Source organism: Culex quinquefasciatus, chromosome 2 (genome assembly GCF_015732765.1).
Source record: "Culex quinquefasciatus strain JHB chromosome 2, VPISU_Cqui_1.0_pri_paternal, whole genome shotgun sequence".
NCBI classification, from domain to species: domain Eukaryota; kingdom Metazoa; phylum Arthropoda; class Insecta; order Diptera; family Culicidae; genus Culex; species Culex quinquefasciatus.
In genome coordinates this window covers 97,042,922-97,070,045 of record NC_051862.1, presented here as the reverse complement: position 1 = coordinate 97,070,045, position 27,124 = coordinate 97,042,922, and the positions used below count along the sequence as shown (strand labels likewise).

General features: G+C 38.9%; 1 protein-coding gene across 5 annotated transcripts in view; it reads right to left on the bottom strand.

The window, feature by feature from the left end:
- LOC6031492 (optomotor-blind protein) overlaps positions 1–27,124 on the bottom strand; it is a 202,543-nt gene that overhangs the window by 18,187 nt on the left and 157,232 nt on the right. For all 5 annotated transcript variants that reach the window (XM_038251814.1, XM_038251812.1, XM_038251816.1 and 2 more), the window contains 2 exons: positions 22,247–22,393; positions 22,078–22,154 (listed from right to left, as the gene is read on the bottom strand). In XM_038251814.1, the coding sequence (XP_038107742.1) occupies positions 22,078–22,154; positions 22,247–22,393 (224 nt within the window). The remainder of the gene's footprint in view (positions 1–22,077; positions 22,155–22,246; positions 22,394–27,124) is intronic.

The following is a 27,124-nucleotide window of genomic DNA, read 5'->3' as shown; positions in this document are numbered from 1 at the left end:
CATTTTTTTTTTGAAATACTCAAACTTCTATAATTTGCAATATGTATGGGTATCAAACAAGGCAAAATTTTATATGAAGCATACAAAATTTGAATGCATGTTTGAAGCATGCAAAATTTCGTTACGTTTGATATCGATATTGCATATTTTTAAAATTTGATTTTTTTTTTCTAAAAATACGGTATTTTGTGAAATTTTAAGTATTTTCTACAAATTATTTTTTAACAGAGTGAAAAAGCAGACACAATTTCGCTTCTTTTGATACTTCTTTTTGAAAAGATCGAAAGATTTCACGAATGTGTCATATTTTAACATTGTAAATCGGACAATTAGTTGCTGAGATATCGACATAAGAAAATGGTAAAACAACCTTAGAGTTGTTGGTGAGACTTAGAAAATATCGATTTTCTTGTTTTTAAACCTTTGCACATGGCAATATCTCAGCAACAAAGGGTCGTTTCATTAAATTCCGAAAAAGCAAAATATAGAGAATTTTCTCAGCTATTCAAAAATATTTTTTTCATAAGTAGGCAAACATGGGCACTATTCTTTAAAAATCAATAACTGGACTATTTTGAAAAAAGTTACATAAAAATGGATATAACTTGAAAACGGTGCACTTTATCAAAATTTCAATAAAGTACTTTTTGATTGCAAATTCAATTTTACATCGAAAAATGAAATTGAAAAATTTTTGCGATTTTTTCGATTTTTTGAAAAAAATTGTTTTGATTCAAAAAATTATAACTTGGTCAAAGATTTTTTGCCCATTCTGGAAATTTCTGAAAAGTTGGCATTTTATGTTCTCTAAAACATATCAAAAATTAAAAAAAAATTAAAAATAGTGTTTTTTTGCAAATCAAGTTTTAGACAAAAAGTAAAATTAAATATCACCAAATTTGTTTAACGTGTATTATTTTTTTCAGTGTAGTTGAAATCGATCAAAAAGATCCTTCAAAAGATACAGATTTTTGATTTTTCACGTATCATTTTTGTACGGACAGCTGCCAAATTTGTATGGAAAATTATATGGACAAACTAATTGTTGGGTCGCGGACCCTATTATGACATAATTTTGTATTACCCCCCGGTCACGCAGTGTTTCCCTCATTGACCGCTGGGAGCGCTAGTAGGTTGACAGTACAGACTGTCACGTTTGTTATTGTTTATCTTCGTGATGTTATTTCTGTGATTTAGATTTAAGATTTCGTATTTTGTATAATTGTGAAATAAAGTTCTTCTGTGTTGAACCTCCGAGGAGGCAGGTGGCCTCTCGGAGCCTTTAAAACCACCGTGTTTTACTTGTTCGGTGAGAAAAGTCTGCGTCCGCCATCGTCCCTGAAGCTCCACCGTCGTCCGTGAGTTGTTGGTTCCGGCAGTCCCGCAAAGAGTTAGAACACAACGTAGGGACTGGCCGATTGGGCCGAACACTAATGATGCAAAATGACTTCTTTGGGCATACCGAAGGCACCAAAAAAGTTTCAGCCGGATTAAAAAATACAAAAAATAAAATTAAAGAAAAATGAACGATTCCGTACAGAACTGCTCATTATGTAAATTATTGAAATCCCAATTATGTAATTAGGGACCATCCATAAACCTCGTGGACACTTTTTTGGGATTCTCGTGGACAATTTTCCATACAAAAATAAACTTTTTTGTATGGATCGTGGACAATCGCCATACCCCCCCCCTAAAGTGTCCACGTGGTTTATGGATAGTCCCTTATGTAAATTTTTAAAATGTGAGCATCTTAAATTAACACGGTATTTTGTAATTTTTTTTGTCAATTTCAAAAAACTCTAAAGAAGTAAAAAGGCATTCAAAATTTCGCTTAGTTTGATACGCAAACTGCAAACATTGAACATGTCAGTAGTTTCGTAAAAATACGGTATTTTGTGAGCAATTTTGATTATTTATGCTTTGAAACCTACTACATTTTCAAAAAATATATTTTTTGTTGAAAGTAATGAAAATTCAACACAGTTTTGCTGAAATAAGTCGATTTTAGAAAGTTTTTATAAATGAGTTATCATCCATTATTGGCGATAAGATTATCGCCGATAGTTTTATCGCAATAACCCGACGATGATAAGCATTCCCAAGTAACATTCTAGGCTTTATCAAAGCTGTCACAACCGCTACAAAACCAAAACCAACAATAAAACCCCTTAGTCGTAACAAACTCCCCAGAACCTTGATATAAATCCCACTTAAAACCCTTAAGGACCTCCGCAGAAGGTTGTCACGGCCTTTTTATAAAACCTACATAGGAGTTCAAGCTTTACAACATCCTCAAAGCCATGATAAAACCTTTGTTAAAACCTAGTCAGGAGTTAAGGAAAAATGACATTTCATACGTCTTCAAACGTCTTATGCCCAATAGGTTTTATTTTGGCAAAAAATAAGTCTTGGTCTTACCAAATGATAAAATGGAGATGGTTCGCAAAAATGGCGATGATAAATAATAGATATTGGAGGTAACCAAAATAATTTGAAAGCTTATTTCTCGCAATTGGTGGCTCAAATACAGCTGCGGTTGAAATTTTATTGAGAAATCTAGGGGAGATAGAGCCGAAAAAAAAACTCGCTTCATAAAAAAATCATTGTTTTGTAATCATAGTTTTTATTGTTCAAAAATATTTTACTGCAATTCTTTGAAAAAAAAAATGATCAAATTATTTAAACATCCATCGCAATATTAATTATATGAGAAATTCAGCATAAATGAGTGTTTTCGTCAAATTTAAATCAAATTTCTCAGTTCTAAATTTTTTCAACCAAGATGGCAGTCAATCACATTCAATCAGAACACGCGTTTAGCGCAACCCGGGAGCATGTTGACAGCTCCCATACAAACTGAGCGTACCCCTTTTTGTGGGCCCAGTGGGCCTAAGATGGCGGCCTTCGTTATTTTCTAGCCAAACTTTTGAAAATGGCGAATAGTTTAAATAAATATAGTTTTTGCCTTGTTTCGGTTTAAAACGACAAAATAAGCAGTATGGAATCATTTTCTTAAAAAACTTGTTTAGAGATACCCCATGTTCAAATATTCAGCAATTCCATTTGAAAAGAGCCTAAACCAAAAAAAAAGTTCTCCGATCGGGCTCAAAATTTTTCTGGGGGTTCCTTGGCCAAAATAATTAGACCCGTATTTTTTTGTTTTGCCATTAGTTCGTGCTAGGGTGGTTCAAAAAATCAATTTTTCGCAAAACCACTTTTTCTAAAATCATATCTCCGCGCCATTTCATCCGATTTTAGCTGTCTTAGACGCAAAGAAAGGTGATGAGTTTGCTATTTGGGAAAAATAGTAAAGTTCAAAATCTAGCTTAACTATTGAAAAGTCGTATGAAAACTTAAAATGGCGTTTTGACCGTGTCTGGACCAAAGAGCCTATGTCTGAAAATATTTTTATCGGATTCCTCGGAAAATTTCACATAACATATCAAAATTGGCGATGTCGAACCGTACGTTTCGAGATATGATTTTGAAAAAAAACTGCGTTTTCGACGCGCCACGCGCAAAAACGGAAAATGACGAAATCGGCAAAATCAACTTTTTCCACTAAAACTGCGATAACTTTAAAATTTCAGCGATGACCTATAGATGTTATGGTACCAAAAGTTGCGTCTCTCAATTACGAAAATTTTGGTACCCAGACATGTATAGGTCATCGCTGAAATTTTAAAGTTATCGCAGTTTTAGTGAAAAAGTTGATTTTTGCCGATTTCGTCATTTTCCCGTTTTTGCGCGTGGCGCGTCGAAAACGCAGTTTTTATTTTCAAAAATCGTATCTCCAAAACGTACGGTTCGACATCGCCAATTTTTGATATGTTATGTGAAATTTTCCGAGGAATCCGATAAAATATTTTCAGACATAGGCTCTTTGGTCCAGACACGGTCAAAACGCCATTTTAAGTTTTCATACGACTTTTCAATAGTTAAGCTAGATTTTTGGAACTTTTACTATTTTTCCCAAATAGCCAAACTCATCACCTTTCTTTGCGTCTAAGACAGCTAAAATCGGATGAAATGGCGCGGAGATATGATTTTTAGAAAAAGTGGTTTTTGCGAAAATGACGAAAATTGCCATTTTTGAACCACCTAGCACGATGTAGGCCACCCTAATGGCCAAACAAAAAAATACGGGTCTAATTATTTTGGCCAAGGAACCCCCAGAAAAATTTTGAGCCCGATCGGAGAACTTTTTTTTTGGTTTAGGCTCTTTTCAAATGGAATTGCTGTATTAGTCTAGAACAGATGAAGTGAGCGTGCCGTGAAATTTCCATGTAAATTTCGAGTTGCGTAATTAATGGGCGGACTCCGAGTAGGCCCACTGGCCATCTTTCGGTGAATATGCGCAACTCACGAAAACTGTCATCTTAGGGTCCGGCTGGTTTAGCGCCACATTTATGCAATGCTAATTTGCTGCGTTAAAAGCTTTTTCAGGAGCTTGTGGTTTTATGTAAGCTTTTTGCATGGCTAATGGCACATGACAGCTAAAACACCCTTGGTTTTGAAGAAGCATGCGATAAAACCGTTTGGCATGACATTGCCATTGAGTTTTGAGGACTCTCTTAAAACTTTCATAAAACCTCATTGAAAGCCATTTGGCTTTTATTGTGACAAGGTTGTATGACCAAGGCATAAAACCCTGTTAGAACCTATTGGTTAACAAAATGCTACTATGAAACCTTAATAAAACTAGGTGGTGGCTAGTTGGTTTAAAAATGTTACTTGGGTTATCGACAACCTTGGTAATTAAGCAAGAAACGGCTTTTTGGGTAGCCAGCTAGCAGATTGCTGTCAAAAGTTTAGCAAAATAAACTGTTTAAAAAGTGAAAAACAGCTGTTGGGCTGGAAACAGGAATGAATAAATATCCACCCAAACATACTAGGATTTCTCCTGCCAATGCTGTTAAGTACTACCATGCATGCAGTAATGTGCTAAAAATCACTGCTGCAATTTACATCACAAAACTATCCCAATCACTAACTCAAGTGCCAATTTCTTCCACACTGCAAATTCTCACCGGATAATTTCGTTGAAATTTTCATTTCCAATCGGAAAAACACCACCGTGGCCCAGGCTCGGCAATCAGCAAGCAATTTTCCTCCCGAATAATGAATATCCCTCGTAGCTCGCTTCATGGGGTCGCCACCACACACAGTGAGCGGGAGATAATACGAAAATTACACCATTCAGCCCGGGTTCGAGTTTTCCTCCGGAGGAATTCATAAATAAATAAATATTTAAAGGAGAGACTGACAACCTCACACACACGTACGCGTTTTACGCGCGTCGCCGCCAAACGAGGTTCAAACAGGTCGAATAATGTGAAAATTACAAGGCAGAAAATGTGTGTAATACTTTTACCTTCCACCTCCTCCCACCCGGCCACGTGGTGATGAATTCGATTTTCATGTGTATCCTGGCAGGGTGCCGGCTCGTGGGCGTTCCTAGCGCCTGTCTGCGGTAATTTATCACACAACATATCTTTACCGACTTTTCCGACTTTTCTTTCTTTTTTTCGACTAGTAAGGGTGGCTAATCGTAATTTAACTAGTGTATAATTTACAGCTTTCCAGCTCGGCTTGGCTGGTGGGAAAATTGCTGGAAAATTCAAGACTGCAACTCTGTACCTTTCGTGAAGTTTGAGCAGGGGGAAAATAAATTCACCACTCGAGCGGAACGGTCGTGAAGTGAAAAAGGAAAAAAGGCTTTCCTCACAGTGAAGTGTGTGTGTGTGTGTGCGAACACGTGGAATGTGCACTTGGAGTCTTGAAGCTCGCTCTCTCTTGGAATGCACCGTGGAATGCAGCCAAGTGTTGTGCAAAATGAAATTCTTCCCAACTTCTGTGTCGTAGAATGCCGTGAGATTTGGGGTGGGTTGGGGTGGACTCGAGGATGGCAGGAAGGAATTTTTCCGTTCAAAATTGCCACTTGAAAAACGCAGTGTGCGGTGAGTTGCAGTGGTTTTGGAACTCGGCGCTCAACTTTTTCATCAACTCGACTCTCTCCTAGGTTGGCCATGGAATTTGGTCGTCACGCGTGTTTGAAAAAAGGGGCGTACGCGCGCGCCCAGGTGTAATTTATCAACCGCCTACTGCGTGCCACGTGGGCTGCCAGGTGGTTTCGGGTGGACGAATCTATTTTCTTGATCACAAGAAAGGATGCTCCCGACGAATAAAGCATGCAAATTTATGCGAATGAAAATTTATAGCCACGAAAAGCGATGTCCTACTCCTTCTGTATTTGCGGCGTCGTTGAAGGTGGTGGTGGCGTTAGCATCATCACACGTTTCAGAATTATCCTGCTTGTGGTGGAATACCCAACGGAAACTATTCACTCTGTTCGCTTTTCACTCGCTCTCCAGTGTTTGTCAAAGGCGCCAGAAGCATAAATCAGCATAGCAAATCGTGAAAACTCCCACTTTCACGAACGCTTTCTAAAACCGCGCGAGTGTCGTCCCCGACGTGTAGTTCATGGAAATCCACCCCCCTCCTCAACCACCCCCTGCTTCAAGTGTCTGCGTGTGTGTGAGACGCTAAAGTCGACAGGAAACTCTACGGCTCCCGGACCGGTGTCGTGTCTGGGCTGTGCTTCTGGAAAAAAGCAGCCTGAAACTGATATCATGATGATGTGTAAAAAGCTTATATATTGGGTGTGGTTTAATTTGCCACAAATTTGCATACTACACGGGGTAGGTTTACTTTGAGAGACGGTGTGGAAAAGGAGATATTTTGGGTGGAAAAACTAAGTAAGTCCATGCAACAGCTGCAAAAATTCAGATTTATTAACATTTTTAAAACTAATCATTAACAAATTTGTTGGTCTAAGTTTTTTTCAACGTGCTTCAAAAATAGACATTTTTGAAAAAAACCTTTTTTTACGGGTTGAATCTCATTTAAAAATGAAGGGGGGAGCGCCAGTTCCTGTTACGTCCAATCAAGCTCATATTTGGGATTTGGGCTCAGTATGCTCACCAGAACAAACCCCTGAATGTCCGCCAAAAAGTCAATTTTGTTACATCCTAATCTATAGATATTTTTTATTAGTCTATATATTAATTTAATTAGAAAAATGGAGAATTTTTGATTTTCTTTCCAAAAAATATTTAACCATTTTTCAAAAACTCGTATCTCCGGTTGCAACATTTTTTTCGAAAATATAAAATATGCATTTTGAAAATATAGAATACTAAAATTTGAAAGTTTTTTTCTAGTGTAAAAACCCCTTTATTGAGAAGTCTTAATAATAACCTACAATTTTGCCGAAGACACCGAATCAATAAGATAATCCTATCTCAAGAAACAGATTTTCAAACATTCACATGCCCTTTTTGTATGACCAGTCCTCAAAATAGTATGAAGCCTTGTATGCAGGGTTGCCACGTCAAAATCAAACTGATAATTGAAAAATAGTCTGGAGAAAAATGACAGACAATAATCTATCCATTATTAATTGGAAAGGGGACGGAATATAGTAATCAATTCAATTGTTTGTAGAATTTCATGGTTAATGTACAATATTAAAATCTAAAGAATGCGAATTTATATAGAACTACTCTTCTAAGAAAACAATTCAATGGAATACTGTAAACCGGGGTGACTTTGATAGGATTTCACTTTGTTTTTGGAATATTTTCCAACAGGTAAGGTTTTTCTTAGGATTATTATTTTTAAAACATGTACTGGGCATTTTTTCGAAAAATCGGCCCCGGCAAAAAAGATATGCGTCGCACCTCGCGACGCCCGAGACGCCATTTGATTTTGCTGGGACTGATTTTTCGAAAAAATGCCAAACTTTGAAGGTCTGTACCGAGCTCCAGGATGCTCCAAACTTCAATGTTATATATCCCAAAAGATGCGCAAGGATCTGGCCTACACGCCAGTGATGTTTTTGGTAAACGTATTGGTGGCCAAAATGCCTCAAAAAGTGACATTTTTGAAAAAATCTTTTTTTACGTTAAAATCCCATTTAAAATTGAAGGGTGGAGCGCCAGCTCCTGTTACGCCCAATCAAGCTCATATTTGGGATTTAGGCTCAGTATGCCCACCGGAACAAACCCCTGAATGCCCGCCAAAAAGTCATTTTTGTTACATCCTAGTAGGCACACAATGTCGAAGCACTATTTTGGAAAAAAAGTTTTTTCAAAAGTTTTTAGAAAAATAGTTACGTTAAAAATTCTTAGTTTAAATTCCGGGGTTACATTGATAATCATAGTTTTTCTCTTCAAACTTTATTTGTACGTTAAATGTACCATCACTAAAGTAGCTGATATAGTTTTAAAGAAAAAAAAATACAATATTTATATTTAGTTATCTAAGTTTATAACTCGGGTATGTTTTCAAAAAGCCGTAAGAGCCATTGGTAAACAAAGCACTTTTTACATCGGTATTCGACCTACTTACGATAAACCAATTTCAAGAATGCTTGAGATTGTTCATCTACACGTCCTTCAAGTGCCCTAAACTAAAAACAAATGAAATATTTTTGCAATTTGAAGAAAAACGAAAATTAGTGTCGGAGGTCACTTACGGCTTTTTGTAAACTCACCCGAGATAAGCTTTTTAACAAAATACATATAAATTTTAGGTAAAATTGTTAAAAAGTAGGAATTTAGCCTGAAATTTGTTAAAACTATTTTTTTTCAAATAAAATTATCGATTTATATTGTATTTTATACTGGATTCGAAGCAAGAATCACAAGTTTTCAAATTTTCCATGAAATTTGTTCAACTGAAATTGCTTTGGGCAAGGCCCAAACATATAAAAAAATAGTGTTTTTTTGCAAATCAAGCTTCAGTGACAAAAAGTTAAATAAAAAATCAGCAAAAAATGTTTTACCGTGTATCATTTTTTTCAGTGTAGTCCATATCCATACCTACAACTTTGCCGAAGACACTAAATCGATCAAAAAATTCCTCCAAAAGATACAGATTTTTCAATTTTCATAAATCATTTTTGTATGGACAGCTGCCAAATTTGTATGGAAAATTATATGGAGAATCTAATGATGCAAAATGGCTTTTTTGGGCATACCGAAGACACCAAAAAAGTTTCAGTCGTTTTAAAAAATACAAAAATTAAAATCCCAAAAAAAGTAGATCGATGTCGTGGAGAATTGCCTTATAGTTACAAACATTTTAAACTTTGCAAAATTTTATGAAAAGTTCTTCTTGAGGTATTTTGAAAACATCTCCGTAAGTATTTTAATTGTACTCTTCATTTTGCGAAACAATCGCAAACCTATGAAAGGCTTTCAAAGTCATCCCGTTTTATGGTCCTTGGTGTATTGGCTTCAGTTAGCCCACCTTTAAGCGACCATGACCATTTACATTGTAATTTTGAATTTGTTGAGGTGTTTTTTTTTGTTGGGTTTAGAACCACTGCGATATATTGCGGTGCATTACCACAGTAGTTGAATCAATTTGAAACAATTTGCAATTCTTTATACCCAACTTGAATTTACTTGCTGAACAAGCTTAAATTTAGATGCATTTAGAACTACAGTCACACCCTGAAATTTGAGTCCCAGAACAATAAACAATAACAATAAGATATAAGTCTAACGTTTGGACAAATCTCGACAATTTTCAATGGCAATGTTTGCTTGAGTTATCTAGGTTTATCTTATATTTTATAAGAAAATATGTTGAAAATTTTCCAATTCCATATAGTTAGTAGAATTTTAGTTAGGGGTTTTTTGATTTATGATTTTGATTGATGATCCTTTGCTAAAACATTGATGGAATTACCAGAAAATCAAGGTATGTAGATTAGTAAGGTAAGGCGGGATTTCGCAGCTGTCAAAATAGTTAGCACGAAACCCGGATTTAATATGGAGATTTTCTGAAAAGTGAAATTTTGTCCATTTTCCGGGCTAATTTCACCGTTTTTTTTCTTTAGGGTTGTTAAACATTCCAAACTGAACCGAAAAACGTATTTAGTTGAATTTACTTTTTTGAAAAAAAACATTTGTGTCTCCAAAGCGTATTTCGTTTCAGTTTGGCATGCTTAAGAACCCTAAAGAAAAAGAACCGGTATAATTAGCCCGGAAAATGGTAAAATTTTCACTTTTCTGAAAATCTGTTTTTTTTTTTTTGACAGCTGGAAAACCCGCCTTATCTTACTAATCTACATACTATGCCAGACAAGGTTGAAAAAAAATCACTTCAAGCGAATAACGATTGCCTGAAGAAAGGCCCTCTGAGTATGCTTCGATCGTTTCTTTCCCGACTGACACTTGATCGCTGGCTGTGGCATAGACGAATAAAAATTTGAATGATTGGGTTTAGTCGTCAACTTGCTGCGATCTGATTATAATTTTCCCCATTTAACACCAGCAGTCATGGGTTGTTACAATCATCGTCTGCACTCTTGACTAATGACAGCTAGTCGTGGCAATTTGAGAATAAAGATTATTCTTAGAAGTCTTATTCGTGAGGTGTAACAGGCAGCGATTAATCGCCAAATTAATCATAGTCGTCGGATTTTCAACACTGATGCCAGACAATATAATACTAACCACCATACCCAGCTTGCTTGCAACTAATTGTTGTATGCAACTTTACACAAGATATTTGTATGCAAGATATATTTACTAAAGGAATGACATCTAGTGGAGAAATGACACAGCAGTTGAGCATCCTACAATTTGAAATCAATTCAAAGAATTCAGTTTAAAATATCCCAAATTCAGCACACCGTCAGCCCTTTCGTCAAAGGGATGAGGTGGGGTTCCTCGAAGCTCAACACACTACGGTGGTAAGGATACAACACCGCACCACACCGAACACTCCCGTTGTGTTGCCAGAGCAGTGAATCGAGATGGGGCTCTCGACACCATCCGTCCGTCCGTCCGCCGTTTCATGGGCACCACCCCGAGGTTTTCCACGGACACGGACACTTTTCACGTTTCAGTTCAATTAAGATAGATGTGTGTGTGTGTGTGCAGTGTACGGTGTACGTGGCCACGCGAGTCATCATCCTCGTACGTGGAAACCACACTCCAACGGGGAGGGTTTTTCGCGCGCGGACCCAGTCCAGGAGCACGTACCGACGGTCGTTCCGGGGTGTGAGGCCATAATTTAGACTATCAGCACCAGCGGACAGGAACTTGAAAGCGGCGGAACCACGGCAGAAAAACGGTTGTAGCACCTCCGAAAGTGCGCGAAACCACCGTCCGGAGTGCCGGTTCGTTCAGTAAAGGGAGGAGTCGAGTTTCGTGGCAGGACTTGTTTGAATTTTAAACAGGTACACCACCTAACACTGGAGCTATAGTGTGCTGCACACGCTAACTAGCGAGGGTGAGTGCAAATAGTGTGTGCAATCATTGTGAATGGTGATGGCACAGCCAGCAGGAGCATCACCTTTTGGGAGGGATTGCGGACAGTTCTGATGGTGATCGCTGGAACAGCATTCATGTGAAGGACGCCTGGAGTGAAATGTTTTCATAATTTACGGTATTATGACACGGGGAAGATTCCGCGAATCGTGATGACGACGTGTCTGGTTCTAAATGCACTTGCACCGCGGCGCCTCTATGCGGTTCAGATGAACCCGAAGCAACGAAGCGTCCGAGAGGGAAAGGGCCTCAGACTGGGAGTAAAAAGGTCTTTCCTCTCAATTCTGTGAAGATTCAATGAAGTCGCATAGTAATCGATTTCCGCAGAAGATCGATTAGATGTAGCTCTAAGGAAAAACGCATCACCCTATCAAACGTTTACATCACCATAAAAGCAAATAGACAGTGTGCGGGCCCACATGTGACCAATTTGGACAAATTGGTCACCACCGCCGCCGTATCTTCCCTAAAAGCAACGCAAAAAATCAAGAACTCATTCCAGCACAGCATCTTGATTTCGGACGGTCAAAAGTACAAAAACCGGCAGCAGAAGCCGAACCGAAGGGGCCGAAAATTTGCAGTCGTTCGATTTCCCCGGGCCCCGGAAAAACCCAATGTTGCGTACAAATGGGGGGTAACTTTGAGTTTGTAACTCGATTCATTTCCCATCCAAGAGCGAAAAATGCTCGGAAGGGGAAAAGTTGAAAGTTGCCGGCAGCATCCCGTAGACTTCCGAGAGGATTAAGAAAAGGCGATCAATGATGGTACTGGAATTGATTGCTTTTCTTCCACTCTGATGCCCCTTTTCGGGGTTGGGTTTCTTGAACTGGACAGCAGGTAGAGAGAACGGGGTTCCCCACCCTATCATGATGGTAAATAGGATTAGGAAGGATCTGATAATTGATATCGAAGTATTTATATTTGCTCTACCCAGGAGAGAGAGGGGTGACCCTTGTTTTGTGGGATGTCCAGCGCGAGCCGGAATCGATCGGAACGAATATTGAGTTTTTTTTTGTTTTTGTGTAATTTTTACTCTCAAATTGAAGCAGAAATACTTTCAGGAGAAGAATCAACATTCGTCTTCCCCTAAGAAGGGAAAAACATCCACACCAAAACAAAATTGCAAATAATCACATATTTTCATGTTTTTACTCTCTTCCAACATTACTAAAATTACACCAAAGCTCACCGAAGAAAGGTGCACGAGCAAAAGTGGCGAAATGACACATGTTTTCACTTGCACTTGCAAGTCATGTTTTTGTTACAGTTTTTGCGCGTCAAACCTTGTCCTTTTTCCGTTGCTTGGCGCCACTATGTCACCTGTGTGTGTTGTAACATCGGGTATTACACCGCAAAAGCGCGCAATGTTTCAGTTTAAGGTGAACTTTTTTAATCCAAAACACAAAAAAAACCTGATGGTTTGACATCGTTTGTTGTTAATTTTTAGTTTGACACCTGTCAGATTTTCGAACTTCTTCAATTGTTTTCTTTTGATTTTAATTTTTAGGTAAGAAAATATCTGAAGTTTTTTTTTTAAGGTAAATCAAGTTTCTAGTTTTTGCTTTTTGGGTGTTTTTGAAACCGCCTTGAGTCAGGGTTATCAAAAACACTAAAAAGCAAAAACTAAAAATTTGGTTTATTGGACCTTTAAAAAAAACTTCAGATACAATTCACTCAAATCCCGATGGTTTGACACCAACTGTTGTCAAACGAACGGGGTCACTTTTTAGTTTGACACACCTTTTACACGGAGTTCACACACACTACTAAACGTTTGTTTTGATAGTGCGCGAGCGCCGTGTAAAAAGTGACAGTTCGTCACTTTTTAGTTTGACTTTGACAAACCAACGGGGTTGAGTGGCAAAAACATCGGAAGACAACCTTACAGAACATTCTTAAAACAAATTTGTGAAATGGAGATTCTTTCAAAAAAAAAAAAAATACCAATTTTATCAAAAGTTATGAGCAAGAAACGTTTTAAAAGTTGATTCGTTTATCCTCGCGTTTATCTTAAGTTCGAGTCTCTGGGATGGGACTTCGGATAATCGAATCAAAGGCAAAATCGTATTTTCGGGGGTCCGATTTTCGTTCTTTTTTTAATCAAAATGTTTGTTTTGATGAGCTCTACAACTATCTAGAAGCCACCAACCCGCTACGCCGTAAGCCTGATTGATAAAAAAACTTATTTTTTAGAGCAACTCTAACCTCAATCACAAAAATGACTCTAAAAACTTATGGTTTGAAGATAAACCTTTGCACTTTCCGCAAAGTTGCTCAGAATGGCATTCACTACAACTTTCCTGAAGACACTGAAGCGCAATCTCGATTTCTCGTGGAGGTAAATTTCATAAACAAACTAAATTATGGACCACCCTAATGAACACGAGATAACGATTTTGACAACCGCACTACTACACACTCAACCGCGAGTACAGTCATCCCTCATATTCGGAACAGTTTACAGATCGGCCAATGTTTAACAAATCATAGCAAATCGATAATTGAACATAATGATTCGCTTTTACCTTCATTTCAAAGCATTTCTTGCGATCTTTCAAATGCTGTATCGAACAACTGCAAATTTTAGCTTTTATATCAAGTTTTTTAAGAAAAACTTTAACCCTTGAAATCCACAAATTTGGAAAAAAAATTTCTTACGGATGTAAACAAACATTGGTTCTCTCAATGAGTACATATTTTTTTTTACAAAATAATGACTTCACGCACTGAAACCAACGAAATTCAAGCTTAGATTTGGTTTATGAACGGTTTGATATCTATTTTTGTGAAAATATTATCATAGTTAAATTAATGTGTTTCACAATTGTGGGAGGCACAATAACATTCCACAATTATGGAACATGCAATTTGAAGGCAGTGTTTTGCTGCTCTGAATGAAATAGTCTTGAGATGCAGTTTTTTTTGTTTAAAAATTACTACTTTTACTAGTGAAATAGCAAGAGAATGTCCAAATAAAGTTCCTAAAAATAGTAGGGTCGACAGAAAAGATGCATTTGGCATGCAATGGAGCACTTCCATTCTTGCAGTTTTTGCTTTTTTCTACAATGTATTTCTTATGGAGCGAACTGTCAAAAACTTATCACAAAAGTGTTCCGAATATGTGAGATGACTGTACCTTAGGTAGAAAGCCATGGATGAAAGGCTTGTCAAACCAGTCATGGGGATCTAGCAAATTTTTGTAGAGTGTTAACAGAGCTGGATATTCTTACAGCATTCTAACAGAAATGTTCCACCATTCGAGCAAAATTTTGTCAGAACCAGCTCTGCTAGAATAATTCTTGACTGGGAATGGGAAAGAACAATTTCTGATCACAAGTCGCCGTTTTGCGATAAATCAACTATAATCCCCTTGAAATGAGCTGCCAAACAAGCTACTTTTGGTCAAGAAAGGCAGCAAGCAAACTTACATAATTACTTTAAAATCAATTTTAAACATTTGCACTTGAAAAATGTGTAATGAAATAAGCAATCTAAACTCAATTTTAGTTTTTTTTTAAAGATCAGAAAGATTTACCTATCACTCAAAAATGCACAAATCAAACCTAGGTCATCGCACCGACGCACCCTTTTTTGGCGTGTCTCCCACCCAGTTCAGAATGCACCCGATTTGACGCCCTGTTTTGCGGTGAACCACAACACTTCTGGACTCGCACACGCACCCACCAGTAGCGGCCAGGGTTAACCTTGGCCGCGGGTAATCGTCCGGCACCCGGCGTTGATCTCCGTATGCAAAAAGTGCCACACAACACCCAACAATGACATTATGACCGGCGGCGGCGGACAGAACGGGCGGAAGTCGGAGAAATTGTTTCGGAGGAGAGCAGCAAAAAATGACGACGACGACGAGTGGCTTCTCAATGCGTCCCCGAGGCGTTCTGGCTCTGACGATGATTCCGGACGACACCACACCGCCACCGGACTGACGACAGTTTGCATCTGGTCTTCGTCGTCGGTTTCCCCTTGCGCAGCAAAAAAAAATGTCAACCCGGCGGAATTTCCACTGCAACTCAGGCGTTACATAATTTATCGCTCTATTGTCTATTTATAAGCGGCCAACCCTGGACCTGGACCCGGTTCCCCGGACTGACTGACGAGAATCGCCCTCCGGGGGTCGTCGTCGTCGTTGATGGGTTTGAACGATGTGGTGTCTCCTATTTGTCACCCTCGACAAAGCGCGTGATTTGGCGCGCTGGGACACTTGCCCTGGAATCTTGCCCGACAGTTGCCAGAATCAGACCAATAAAGGGGGCAAACCCCGAGAGGGGGTGCTGCACCACCACTTTGATGAGCGAATTAATTCAATTGATGTTTTGTGTAATTTAATTAAAATTGTCGCAGGAAGGCAACAATTTTGGTCTGACGTCGTTTTGCATCGCAGAAGGCGTTGAGTTGGCGAAGGGGTTGCGGCGGCGGCGACGGCAGGCATGGAAGAAGTTGACCCCACGTGGCGAGGCCTACTACAATGATGACTTCGACGGTTGACTTGCGTGGAATTTGCGGGGGCATTTTTTGTCGTTGCGCGCGGGTGAAGTAAATTATGCGTATCGAGGTGCAGTTTTGTAGGGGATAATTTTGCAAACGAGACGAGACCACCTGGAGTAGAACAGCCAGTAATTAGATCTGCGGTGAAATGACCTAGAAATTATGTTGTTCTTGCGCTGATGGCCTATCTACAATCACTTAGCTTAGAAAATTTCACTTAGCTTAGGAATTTGAATCAATGGAAATGAAGCCGAGCTTCTACAATGGAAAAGTAATCAAATTAGAAACTGACGTATGGTTTGAAAAATTTCAAAATCTACGGTAAGTTGACGTTTCAATATCAAAGGTAAACAAACAACTGCATAGCAACGTATATCAGCCCAGCAAAATTTCTAAGTTGATTGTGGATGACGGCCGTAAGTTGCGTACTTTCCTAAGTAACTACTTTACTTAGATGTTCTAAGCTAAGTGATTGTAGATAGCCCATGAGTCAGAAGAACTTCTTTTAAATGAAATTTTATGAAACACGTGTTCCATTCTTTTGGTTCTGAAGGAGAGGAGGACAAACGTTTGGGAACAAATTCAGTTTGACGTTCCAAATATCGTTCAAATTGATGGATGAGTCCAGAACTTTAAATTGATGTCAAGGCTTTTCACGTCGTTCCTTCGAACCAGGCATCAATTCTTCTTCAATGCGTCTTCACGCCAACACCAACATGATACGGCAGCAGAAACAGCATTTTAATCTTCGATTAAGTAAATGTTATGCCATGTCGTGCTTCCCCCACAATGCCTTGTCCCTGCGGCAACATTATCTAGGTCTTAAGGTTGTAATCTCCTTTCGTTCGTCAGTTCGCTTAAAGTGATACCAAACAAATACCGTAAATGGGATCACGATAACAATACACCACAAAACTGACTGAAAAGTGAGTGGCGCGGGAAGTCCATGTGAATGACATTAAGAAATCACATCCCATCTGGGCTGGCGATTCCTTGGTGCGGATCTCCCTTAATTCAGGAGGCGGCAGGAGCCGAAGGGCGATTGAGTTGTTTATGCCGCGCCAGGATTTATTTGCTCAGCCTGCCACTGATTGCCGCTGACTGATGGATTTGTGGCGGCAGCAGTTTGAACCTGGGGCCACGTGTAGCTGCGAGGGTAGATCGAACCCGGGGTGAAATATTTGCACAAAGAATTACGCCCGGAGGTTGAGTTACGGTAGAACGGGGCGGAAGGTCAAATCAATTAAAGCCAAAGTGCACACATACACAAAAGAGCACACACATACGTACGCAAACAGAGTTATCTGATCTTGATGTATAACTGCACTTAACAGGATTTCAATTATCAACAGTAGTGATTCATGCGTGTTTCCCCCCTCTCTCTCATTCTAACTCTGAACAGGTTCGTCGACAAAGTGGCGGGAAATCACGGTGCGTCCTGAAAATGTATCAAATTCTAGCTCACTTAACTTTTGCTCGACACTCCTAATTGATTCGCACTCTCCCAGCTTGACGCCCGCCGACGATGACGACGCAATCCATAACTTATTCGCGTCGTCAAATATTTTGACACTCTGGGGTTCACCCCTTTCTCCTGCCGATTCGAGCGCTAATAATGGGTTACATGTTGCTAACCCCTCGCGACAATTTGTCGGCGAAAATAATCACGAAAATTCCCACCGAAAAACGGTGACATGCTGTGTCGAATTCTGTGGGCAAAATTGTGAACGATTTGATCGACCGCTTTCAAGTCTGAACTGTTGAAGAAATTAATTCATAAAGTGGTTGAGCTTCCGATAAATGAACCGCTGGACGGCAGTGAAAATATGATACAGTTTGGTAGGCAAAAATTAATAAAAATTGTGCAATTATTTTTCCAATGAAAATTTAAGTTTTCAGCAAAGATTAATCCAAATAAAAAATACTAACATTTTTAAAGGATTTTTATTAGTACAGAGCAGTTCGCTGGAATTTCGCAAAGAAAAAACTGTTTAAAATGATTGAAATGAAAAGTTTTTAAAAAGTATTTGGATGAAAATTTGTTAATTTTTTGTCTCTGCCTTCAATAATCCCCCAAAATAGGGATCAAAAACAAAATTGCTGAAAACTAAAATTCATGAACCTCACTTGATCTTGTCGAACCAGGAACATTCAAAATCATTTTGAGTACCGTAAACCGGGGTGATATTGATAGGATTTCAATTAATGTTTGAAATATGGGATTTCTTAAGACTATTATTTTTAAAACATGTACACACAAGGGCCATGCACTGTTTTTTAAAATGCATGCACTGTTTGCGAAAATGCATTCCGTTTTCCGATTTGAAATCATGTTCATTGAGAAAATCATAGCATTTTGAGAACATGAAAATAATACTATTCACAACGTTTTCTTAATTATAGTAATTTAACTTTTTAAACTCATCAAAATGTAATGAAAGCTTCTTCTAAAGGTACCTTGAACCTTTCTCTGCCCTGGTCAGTATGATTCCATAAAATTCCGTACGTATTTTATTTGTACTCTTCATTTTGCGAAAAATCTCAAACCTATCAAAGTCACCCGGTTTTACGGTAATAATAAAAATTATTATGAAAATTTGTCTCAAATTTTATAGAAATTCAATGCCTTAAACAGATGTTAAATAGTGAGATGAACTTTAATGGTTAGTTAGTGAGTTGCTCTGAATGTTTTAAGTTGAACAATAAGGTATGATGGATGTTTAGTTTTCTGCCTAATTTAGATTTTGGAAAAACATAAACATCGAAGATTCACTTGAAAAAGCTTCCAAAAATAATTTTTGGACGTAAATTTATAGTTTGAATAATAAGTCTTAACCTTCCCTTGGTATTAAAAAAAAATCACACATAAGGTATTGGGGTCCTTTTCGACCCCAAACTTTAAAAAATCGACAAAAATCCAGTTTTTGACCGATTCCGGTTTTTTTGGTCACAAATAAAGGCTTAGAACGTCCCCTTTCCGAAACCGACCTGGAAAACCGGATTTGGTCACTGTGGCCACTGGGAATCGGCTAAAACCGGAAAAAGGCCTTTTTGAGACCCCAACTTTGACGACCTGTATCTCCGGTAAATTTCAACCAATCAGGATGCTCCGGGTTGCATTCGACAGGTGTATACGTGTACTTTGACCACAAATATTAATATCAGGGCCAGGTGACCTACCGGTTCCGGAAATCCGGAACATCCGAAAAGTTCATAATTTACTGTTTTTCACGTATATGTGATACCAATACTCTCATGATAGTTGAAATTGATCCATAAAACTTCCTAAAAACACAATACACGATTGCCAGAACCACTCTGGAGTGTTAGTGGCCACTTCCGGGTAACTTGGAACCGGTTCCCGGGTACCCGATGAACGGCCAATTTGATTTTTTGTTGAAAACCCATCATGTTGCATATCAAACTTCATGAAATTGAAAGATATGTCCATCTTTGATAATGCCGTTAATCGCTGAGCCATTCTGGCCAATCTGGAACCGGTTACCGGTGGCCCCTTGGGGACACTCCCGGAATATGAGAGAAACCCTATCATCCGACATATCAAACATCATGAAATTGAAAGATATGTCAATCTACGGTCATGCCGTTGTTCGTTGACCCATTGTGACTAATCTGGAACCGGTTACCGGTGGCCCCTTGGGGACACTCCCGGAATATGAGAGAAACCCTATCATCCGACGTATCAAACTTCATGAAATTGAAAGATATGTCAATCTACGGTCATGCCGTTGTTCGTTGACCCATTGTGACCAATCTGGAACCGGTTACCGGTGGCCCCTTGGGGACACTTCCGCAATATGAGAGAATCCCTATCATCCGACATATCAAACTTCATGAAATTGAAAGATATTTCAATCTATGGTCATGCCGTTGTTCGTTGACCCATTCAGGCCAATTAAGAACCGGTTACCGGTGGCCCCTTGGGAACACTCTCGGAATATGAGATAAACCCTATCATCCGACATATGAAAATTCATGAAATTGAAAGATATGTCAATCTACGGTTATGTCAATGTTCGCTGACCTATCCTGGCCAATTTGGAACCGGTTACTGGTGGCCTCTTGGGGACACTTCTGGAATATGAGAGAAACCCTATCTTTCGACATATCAAACTTTATGAAATTGAAAAATATGTCAATCTACGGTCATGCCGTTATTCGCTGATCCATTCTGGGAATTTTGGAACTGGTTCCCGGTGGACCCTTGGGGACATTCCAGGAATATGAGAGAAACCCTATCATCCGACGCATCAAACTTCATGAAATTGAATGATATGTCAACCAACGGTAACCGGGAACCGTGGTGTAGGGATAAGCGTGATTGCCTCTCACCCAGTCATCCTGGGTTCGATCCCAGACGGTCCCGGTGGCGTTTTTCGAGACGAGATTTGTCTGATCACGCCTTCCGTCGGAAAGGAAGTAAATGTTGGCCCCGGACTAACCTAAAGGTTAGGTCGTTTGCTCAGTCCGATATGTCGGATGATAGGGTTTCTCTCATATTCCGGAAGTGTCCCCAAGGGGCCACCGGTAACCGGTTCCAGATTGGTCACAATGGATCAACGAACAACGGCATGACATATCTTTCAATTTCATGAAGTTTTATACGTCGGATGATAGGGTTTCTCTCATATTACGGTAGTGTCCCCAAGGGGCCACCGGTAACCGGTTCCAGATTGGTCACAATGGGTCAACAAACAACGGCATGACCGTAGATTGACATATCTTTCAATTTCATGATGTTTGATATGTCGGATGATAGGGTTTCTCTCATATTCCGGGAGTGTCCCCAAGGGGCCACCGGTAACCGGTTCCAGATTGGCCAGGATGGCTCAGCGATTAACGGTTCCAGGTTACCCGGAAGTGGCCACTAACACTCCAGAGTGGTTCTGGCAATCGTGTATTGTGTTTTTAGTAAGTTTTATGGATCGATTTCAACTATCATGAGAGTATTGGTATCACATATAAGTTAATAACAGTAAATTATGAACTTTTCGGATGTTCCGGATTTCCGGAACCGGTAGGTCACCTGGCCCTGATATTAATATTTGTGGTCAAAGTACAGGTATATACCTGTCGAATGCAACCCGGAGCATCCTGATTGGTTCAAATTTACCGGAGATACAGGTCGTCAAAGTTGGGGTCTCAAAAAGGCCTTTTTTCGGTTGTAGCCGATTCCCGGTGACCACAGTGACCAAATCCGGTTTTCCAGGTCGGTTTCGGAAAGGGGACGTTCTAAGCTTTCAATTGTGACCAAAAAAACCGGAATCGGTCAAAAAATGGATTTTTGCCGATTTTTTAAAGTTTGGGGTCGAAAAGGACCCCAATACCTTTAAAGTAACTTTTTTTATGGACGCTCCCCTAGGGGTCGTCCGAGGTTTATTTGTTTTGTGAAATGTGTATTTATACTATAAATTTAATGTCAGAAAATTTCAAGGCTCTAGCATGTATATAGCAAAAGTTATGGCAAATTTAATTTTCAAAAAGGCCGAAAAGGACCCCAATACCGTAGGAAGGTTAAAGCAATTTCAAGGCTAGAAAAATCTTTTTTTAGAGTATTCCTTTGGTATTCTTCGAATAAATATATAATGAAAAACTGAGAAAATTTTCTTTTTTGGACATTGTTGATCTGAACTTTGGTTGCTGAGATATGGCCTTGCGAAGCATTAAAAATACTAAAAATAAGTTTTCAAGGCTAAACATTTCGATTTAGGCCAAGTGAATAAATTCATGGATTGTGTCAATTTATGGTACTTTTTTTAATTATGTAGAAATTAGTGAAAAATTGTTCCAAATTCATTGTATTTTGAAGTGCAAAGTACCATAGAATCTCGAATAATTGAATTAAGTACTGGTAACTACGTTATTCAAAGCTATTTTAAGCCAAGTAATGCCAATTATTCAAATGTCACCGTCGTCCAGTCCAGCTGTGCATCTTCTCCCGGCCCGTCACTCAATCCATATTGACACAAATGAACCCTGGACAAGCAAAACCGTCACCACCGCCCCATAATCCACAAGACACAAAAAAAACCCTCCTCCACGACAAACATTGTGACATCGTCTTGTGTTTTGCGCACAACCGTCGAGTCGACGTCAATCAATTGCGGGTCGAAATCACCCATAATTTGAGCAAATTGGTCCCCACCGCGTCACAGAACAGAACAGAGAGTTAGTCCGGCGTGGCCGGTAGTGGGGTACTTACTTCTTTTCCCGCTTGCCAGCACCGGTATCACGAAACCCTTTCGCAAAGGGATTATTATCTATTTTCAATTGCGTTATCTGGAACGGAAAAGAAACGGGGAGAAATGGGAAAGTGGGTTAAAAAATGGGTTTGAAAAACAAACTGGTGTCTTTAAAAAATTTAAACTTACTTTTTCGTTCTGATATGCAGTTACGGCGATGAACTCGGTCTCCTTAAACACGTACGTCCGAAACGTCGAGTACGGCAGCTTCAGGATATCGTTCGCCCGGACTAAGTGAAATCTAGGTTGGTACTTGTGCATCGAGTTTAGGATCGTCTGGAAGTTTGGAGAAAGAAAGGAATGTATTTGTTAGTTGAATCAAATAAAGTTATTAATGTTCTTGATAATGTAAATCATCAACTAGTTAACTTCCAAACATTTTCTTGATTGATTCATTTAATTACTGAATCAAGATTAAAGTTTAAAATCGACAAAGCCCAGAAAGAAGACATTTGTCAATAACGCACTCCCAAAGAGATAAAGTCGTTATTTTTACATTCTCATAAAACTAATTAAATCGCCAATCGTGCTCCGTTACGCCCGCCCAGGTTGACAAGCTGGACGACCTGGTCGCGGCCACCATCGCGCACCCGACTGTGGGAGGTCAGCCTTATCAGCAGCCCCGGACGTTCCACGGTGTCTTTCCGTCCTTTCCACAAAATTAAGTGAAGCCTTCCCCGAAAAAATCTCCCAATCGCCATCGATGACATCGTAAAATGTATTATTTATAGCCCCCAGGCGAGATTTGACCAAATCCAACCGAATCCCTTTCTCGAGGAGCGGAAAAAAGTCATAATCCGAAACGTCGTCGTCGTCGTCGCGTGTGATTAAAACAAAAACATCCGAGAAGAACCTCACACGAGGCGCCATTTTTTCGCCCGATTATGCTCCCCCACGCGGAATCGATCGCAGAAGGCGGGGAATATTGCCGCCCTCCGTCCGAAACTTGTTACCGAGCTTTTACGACCCGCAACTCCCACACACCTTGGGCTTGGCCTGCTACGATCGTCGCGCCATCATCTGCCGCAATTTTACGAGAGCTTTTCGCTCCTAACCCCCTCCGGAGGGAATCGCGCTCATTTTTTGCGATGTTTGCCTATTTCGTGGTAATTGATTAAAGCGCACAAAAGAGTGAGTTGCTGTTGCTAGTCGAAAGAGAAAAAAACAACCAACGGACAGAATTGATTCGTCAGAAGCCGTCCGTCAACGGACGGGCGAAACGAAGCCGAGGCAAAGGCAAAACTGCTGTGGTTGGAGAATTCATAAATTATCTTGTTAAGTTTATGCCCTCTTCCTCCTTTGGGCCAATTTGGCTCGCTGGGTGGCGGCCAAGTGCGCCAAGTCAGGTCGCCATTTTGAAACAAGGAAAGTGGCCGCAGTCATCACCGGGGCCTACTGAGGTTGCTTGAGTAGAGTTACCTCCCCAGCTGACTCGGCTCGGTATCAATCGGTTTAGAAATTAATCGTGATCGAATTATCCACCCTGGGAGTTGGGTTGAAAAACGATCTCCCAGCAGCAGCAGCTCTCTACCTGATTAGTCAAACAAATTAGCAATTAGATCGTGGGGTTTCGAGACGGGGGGCTATTGATCTACGAGATCGAACGGCTGTTACCACCTCAGCGCGGTTTGGTGACGTGGTTTCACGTTTCTATTATGCTTTTGCACGGTGTAATACGATTTGTCTGCTACTTGATCTTGCGAGAGAGCGACTTGGTTGTGCGGTGTTGTAACGTTTTGTTGGTGTCGAGCATTTCTTCCGGGAAGCTGATACTCTGGAGATTGCGTAATACATTCAGCTGTTATCTACCTTAAAAGTAGGGTATTTAAATACGTGTTAAATAAGTTGAAATATTGACAGTCTGGCAACACTATCAAAAGCTGTCAGCACGTAATTGAATTTTACAGAAATATTCAAGACTACATCTCTAAAAGACCCAGAATTGATCAGGAGGCCTTCACCCAAATAATTATGCACCTTTTTTTAAAAAAATCTACATTAGGGTGATCTTAACTAATTTGAATGAATCAATGATTGAAAATTAAAAAAGGCAAACAAATATTTAAAAAAAGTACCGTACACTGCGGTGACTTTGATAGGAATCAGAAATTTTTCTGGTGTTTTTGTACCCGACCCTCTCCGATTTCAATGAAACTTTGCAGACATGTTATACTAGGCCTATTTAAGCCATTTTTGTGTATATGGAGCCAATAGTACTCGAAAATAACATTTGAGAAGGGCGTAAGGTATTTAAATATTTTTGTATTTTGCAATTTAAAAATTACTGTATCTCGAAGCCGTTGCATCGTATCAAAAAGTGGTCAAAGACAAACTTGTAGGAAATTGACGGGCTTTCTGAAAAAAAAACATGCCGCTTCTATGAGATTTTTCAGTTTTTAAGTTTAAAAGTTAAATTTGATGGTGATGTCACGATTTTTTTCGCTAAAATTTTTTGAAGAAATAGCCTAAAATGATACAAAAACACTCACGAAAAAAAAAATACAAAAATCATTTACTACAACTGTTTTTTTTTTGAAAAGTGGTCTAAACGTCAAAATTTTTCAGAATCGGTAGTGGGAATCGATTCCCTAGACAATTTTACATAAATTGTCTTTGACAGCATTTCAATTAAATGTATGGGCTTACAGATATAAGTTTAATTACATTGCTCATAACTGTAAATACAATATTTTTTTTCAGTGTGGTAGAAACCTGGATAGTAAGTAAGCTTACGTAAATAATAAGACATGTCAAATTGAAAAACTGTCAAAGACAAACTTATGGGAAATTGGACGAGCTTTCCGGTAAAAATATTTACGAGACTGAAAAACCAATTCTGTCTTCCCAAGGATTGGACTTAGGACAATGGTCAATATGGAGACTTTATGTAAAATTGTCTGGGGAATCGATTCCCACTATCGATTCTGAAAAATTTCAAAAAAACAGTTGTAGTAAATGATTTTTGTATTTTTTTTATGATTTTGCATTTTTCGCGAGTCTTATTGTATCATTTAAGGCTATTTCCTCAAAAATTTTGAGCGAAAAAAACGTGACATCACCTCAAATTTAACTTTTAAACTTAAAAACTGAAAAATCTCATAGAAGTGGCGTTTATATTTTTTTTCAGAAAGCCCATCCAATTTCCTACAAGTTTGTCTTTGACCACTTTTTTATACGATGCAACGGCTTCGAGATACAGTAATTTTTAAATTGCAAAATACAAAAATATTTAAAAATACCTTACACCCTTCTCAAATGTTATTTTCGAGTACTACACAAAAATGGCTTATATAGGCCTAGTATAACATGTCTACAATGTTTCATTGAAATCGGAGAGAGTCGGGTACAAAAGTATTAGGAAAATTCCTGATTTGAGCTGGAATTGCTCTAATGAGTTAACTAAGTTTATAAGCTTTTTAACAAAATACATATAAATTTTAGGTAAAATTGATAAAAAGTCGGAATTTTGACAGAAATTTGTTAAAACTAGATTTGTTTATAAAATTTTCGATTTATATTGCATTTAATACTGAATTCAAAGCAAGAATCACAAGTTTTAACATTTCATACTTTTTGACGCGATTAGAAGGTCTTGCTATTACCTATCCATCGATAAGTCGAATAATTTATTAGAACATAGTTTTCATACAGATAAGTGAGATCCGGCTTTAAACAAGCACATAAATATTACTTAAGTGTTCATAAGTTGAGACAGGGCTGAAAATTTTTCAAAGTTTTAGATTCGCTAGGAAAGTCTGTCCTTAATCGGGTCAAAATTTTCATACAGATAGTGAGATCCGGTTTCAAAAAACAATAATACATAATTAACACCTAATAGGTCTTAACTTTAGACAGGGTTGCCAGATCGCGGTTGTCCACGCTTTGCCTGTTTTTTTATTTTTTTTCCAGATTTGAACATATTTTTTCAGTGTTTAATTTTTTAATTATTGAAAAACACCAAGCCAATCACAATTTTTTTGATTTTGGTAATGTTTTTAGAAGTTGAGTATATTTTTAGTTTCAAATTTAGACTTTTGAAATACAGGAATGCATTTAAATCAGTGAATTATTTTTTCCCTTACAAATATTTTCCATTTTCATCTCTTCCTCAACTGTTCCTGATACATTTTTGCATGGCAGGCATTCCCAGATTTATGATCAGCACTTGAACATGTTTTTAAAAAATGACCTGGCAGTCCTGCTCATAGGTTAATTACCAAAAAAGTTTACCTATGAAATAAATAAAAACACCAGTAGCGAGAACCGAATCCAAGAAAAACGATTTTGGATGCATGTTAATAGGTAGGCGACGTGAGATTCAATCACAAAGCAGTGTACACTTAGCTCTCATTTCAATTTGGTAGAGTTAACCTCCCAGATTTCTATTGTGGATGTTTTTCACTAATTTTAATACTATAAAGGCTTTCAAAAAAGTTTATCCCACATTTTTAAATAATTTTTTTTGTCATTTTTTTTTGGTATAATTTTGTGACATAAGTCGTAACTCAACAAATCTTTGAGCAACTTTCGGTCAAACTTTCCAACACTCCCATTAATTTCGCCCATCATTCAGCCTGCGGCATTACATTCACCATTTTCGCTACTGTTTGGCGCGGCACTTGGCGGCATTGTTTTACGGGTTGGACTCCAAATTACGCCGGGTTTGGCTCACAAAACCCTATGGTAACATGCGGTTGGATTAATAGCCTCTCCCCTCATACCCCCCTTAAATGAATACCGTCTGTCAGTTTTTATGAATGAAAAAAGCTCGAGGGTAGGACAGAGACAGGGGCATCGAGTGAGAGAGAGAGAACGAGGCAAATCATAGATAAAAGTAAGCAAATGAAGGAGGTCTCTTGAATGGACCACGCGGAACTCTTGAATGAATCCAAGCAGGCCGCCACCACACTCAAGTCACAGCTCGTCAGCCGGAGGAGTTGGTGAATGAAAAACGGTAAAGTCAGAGCCGGAGCCTACTGCGATGGCGCGGAGCCACCAAAAGAAGAA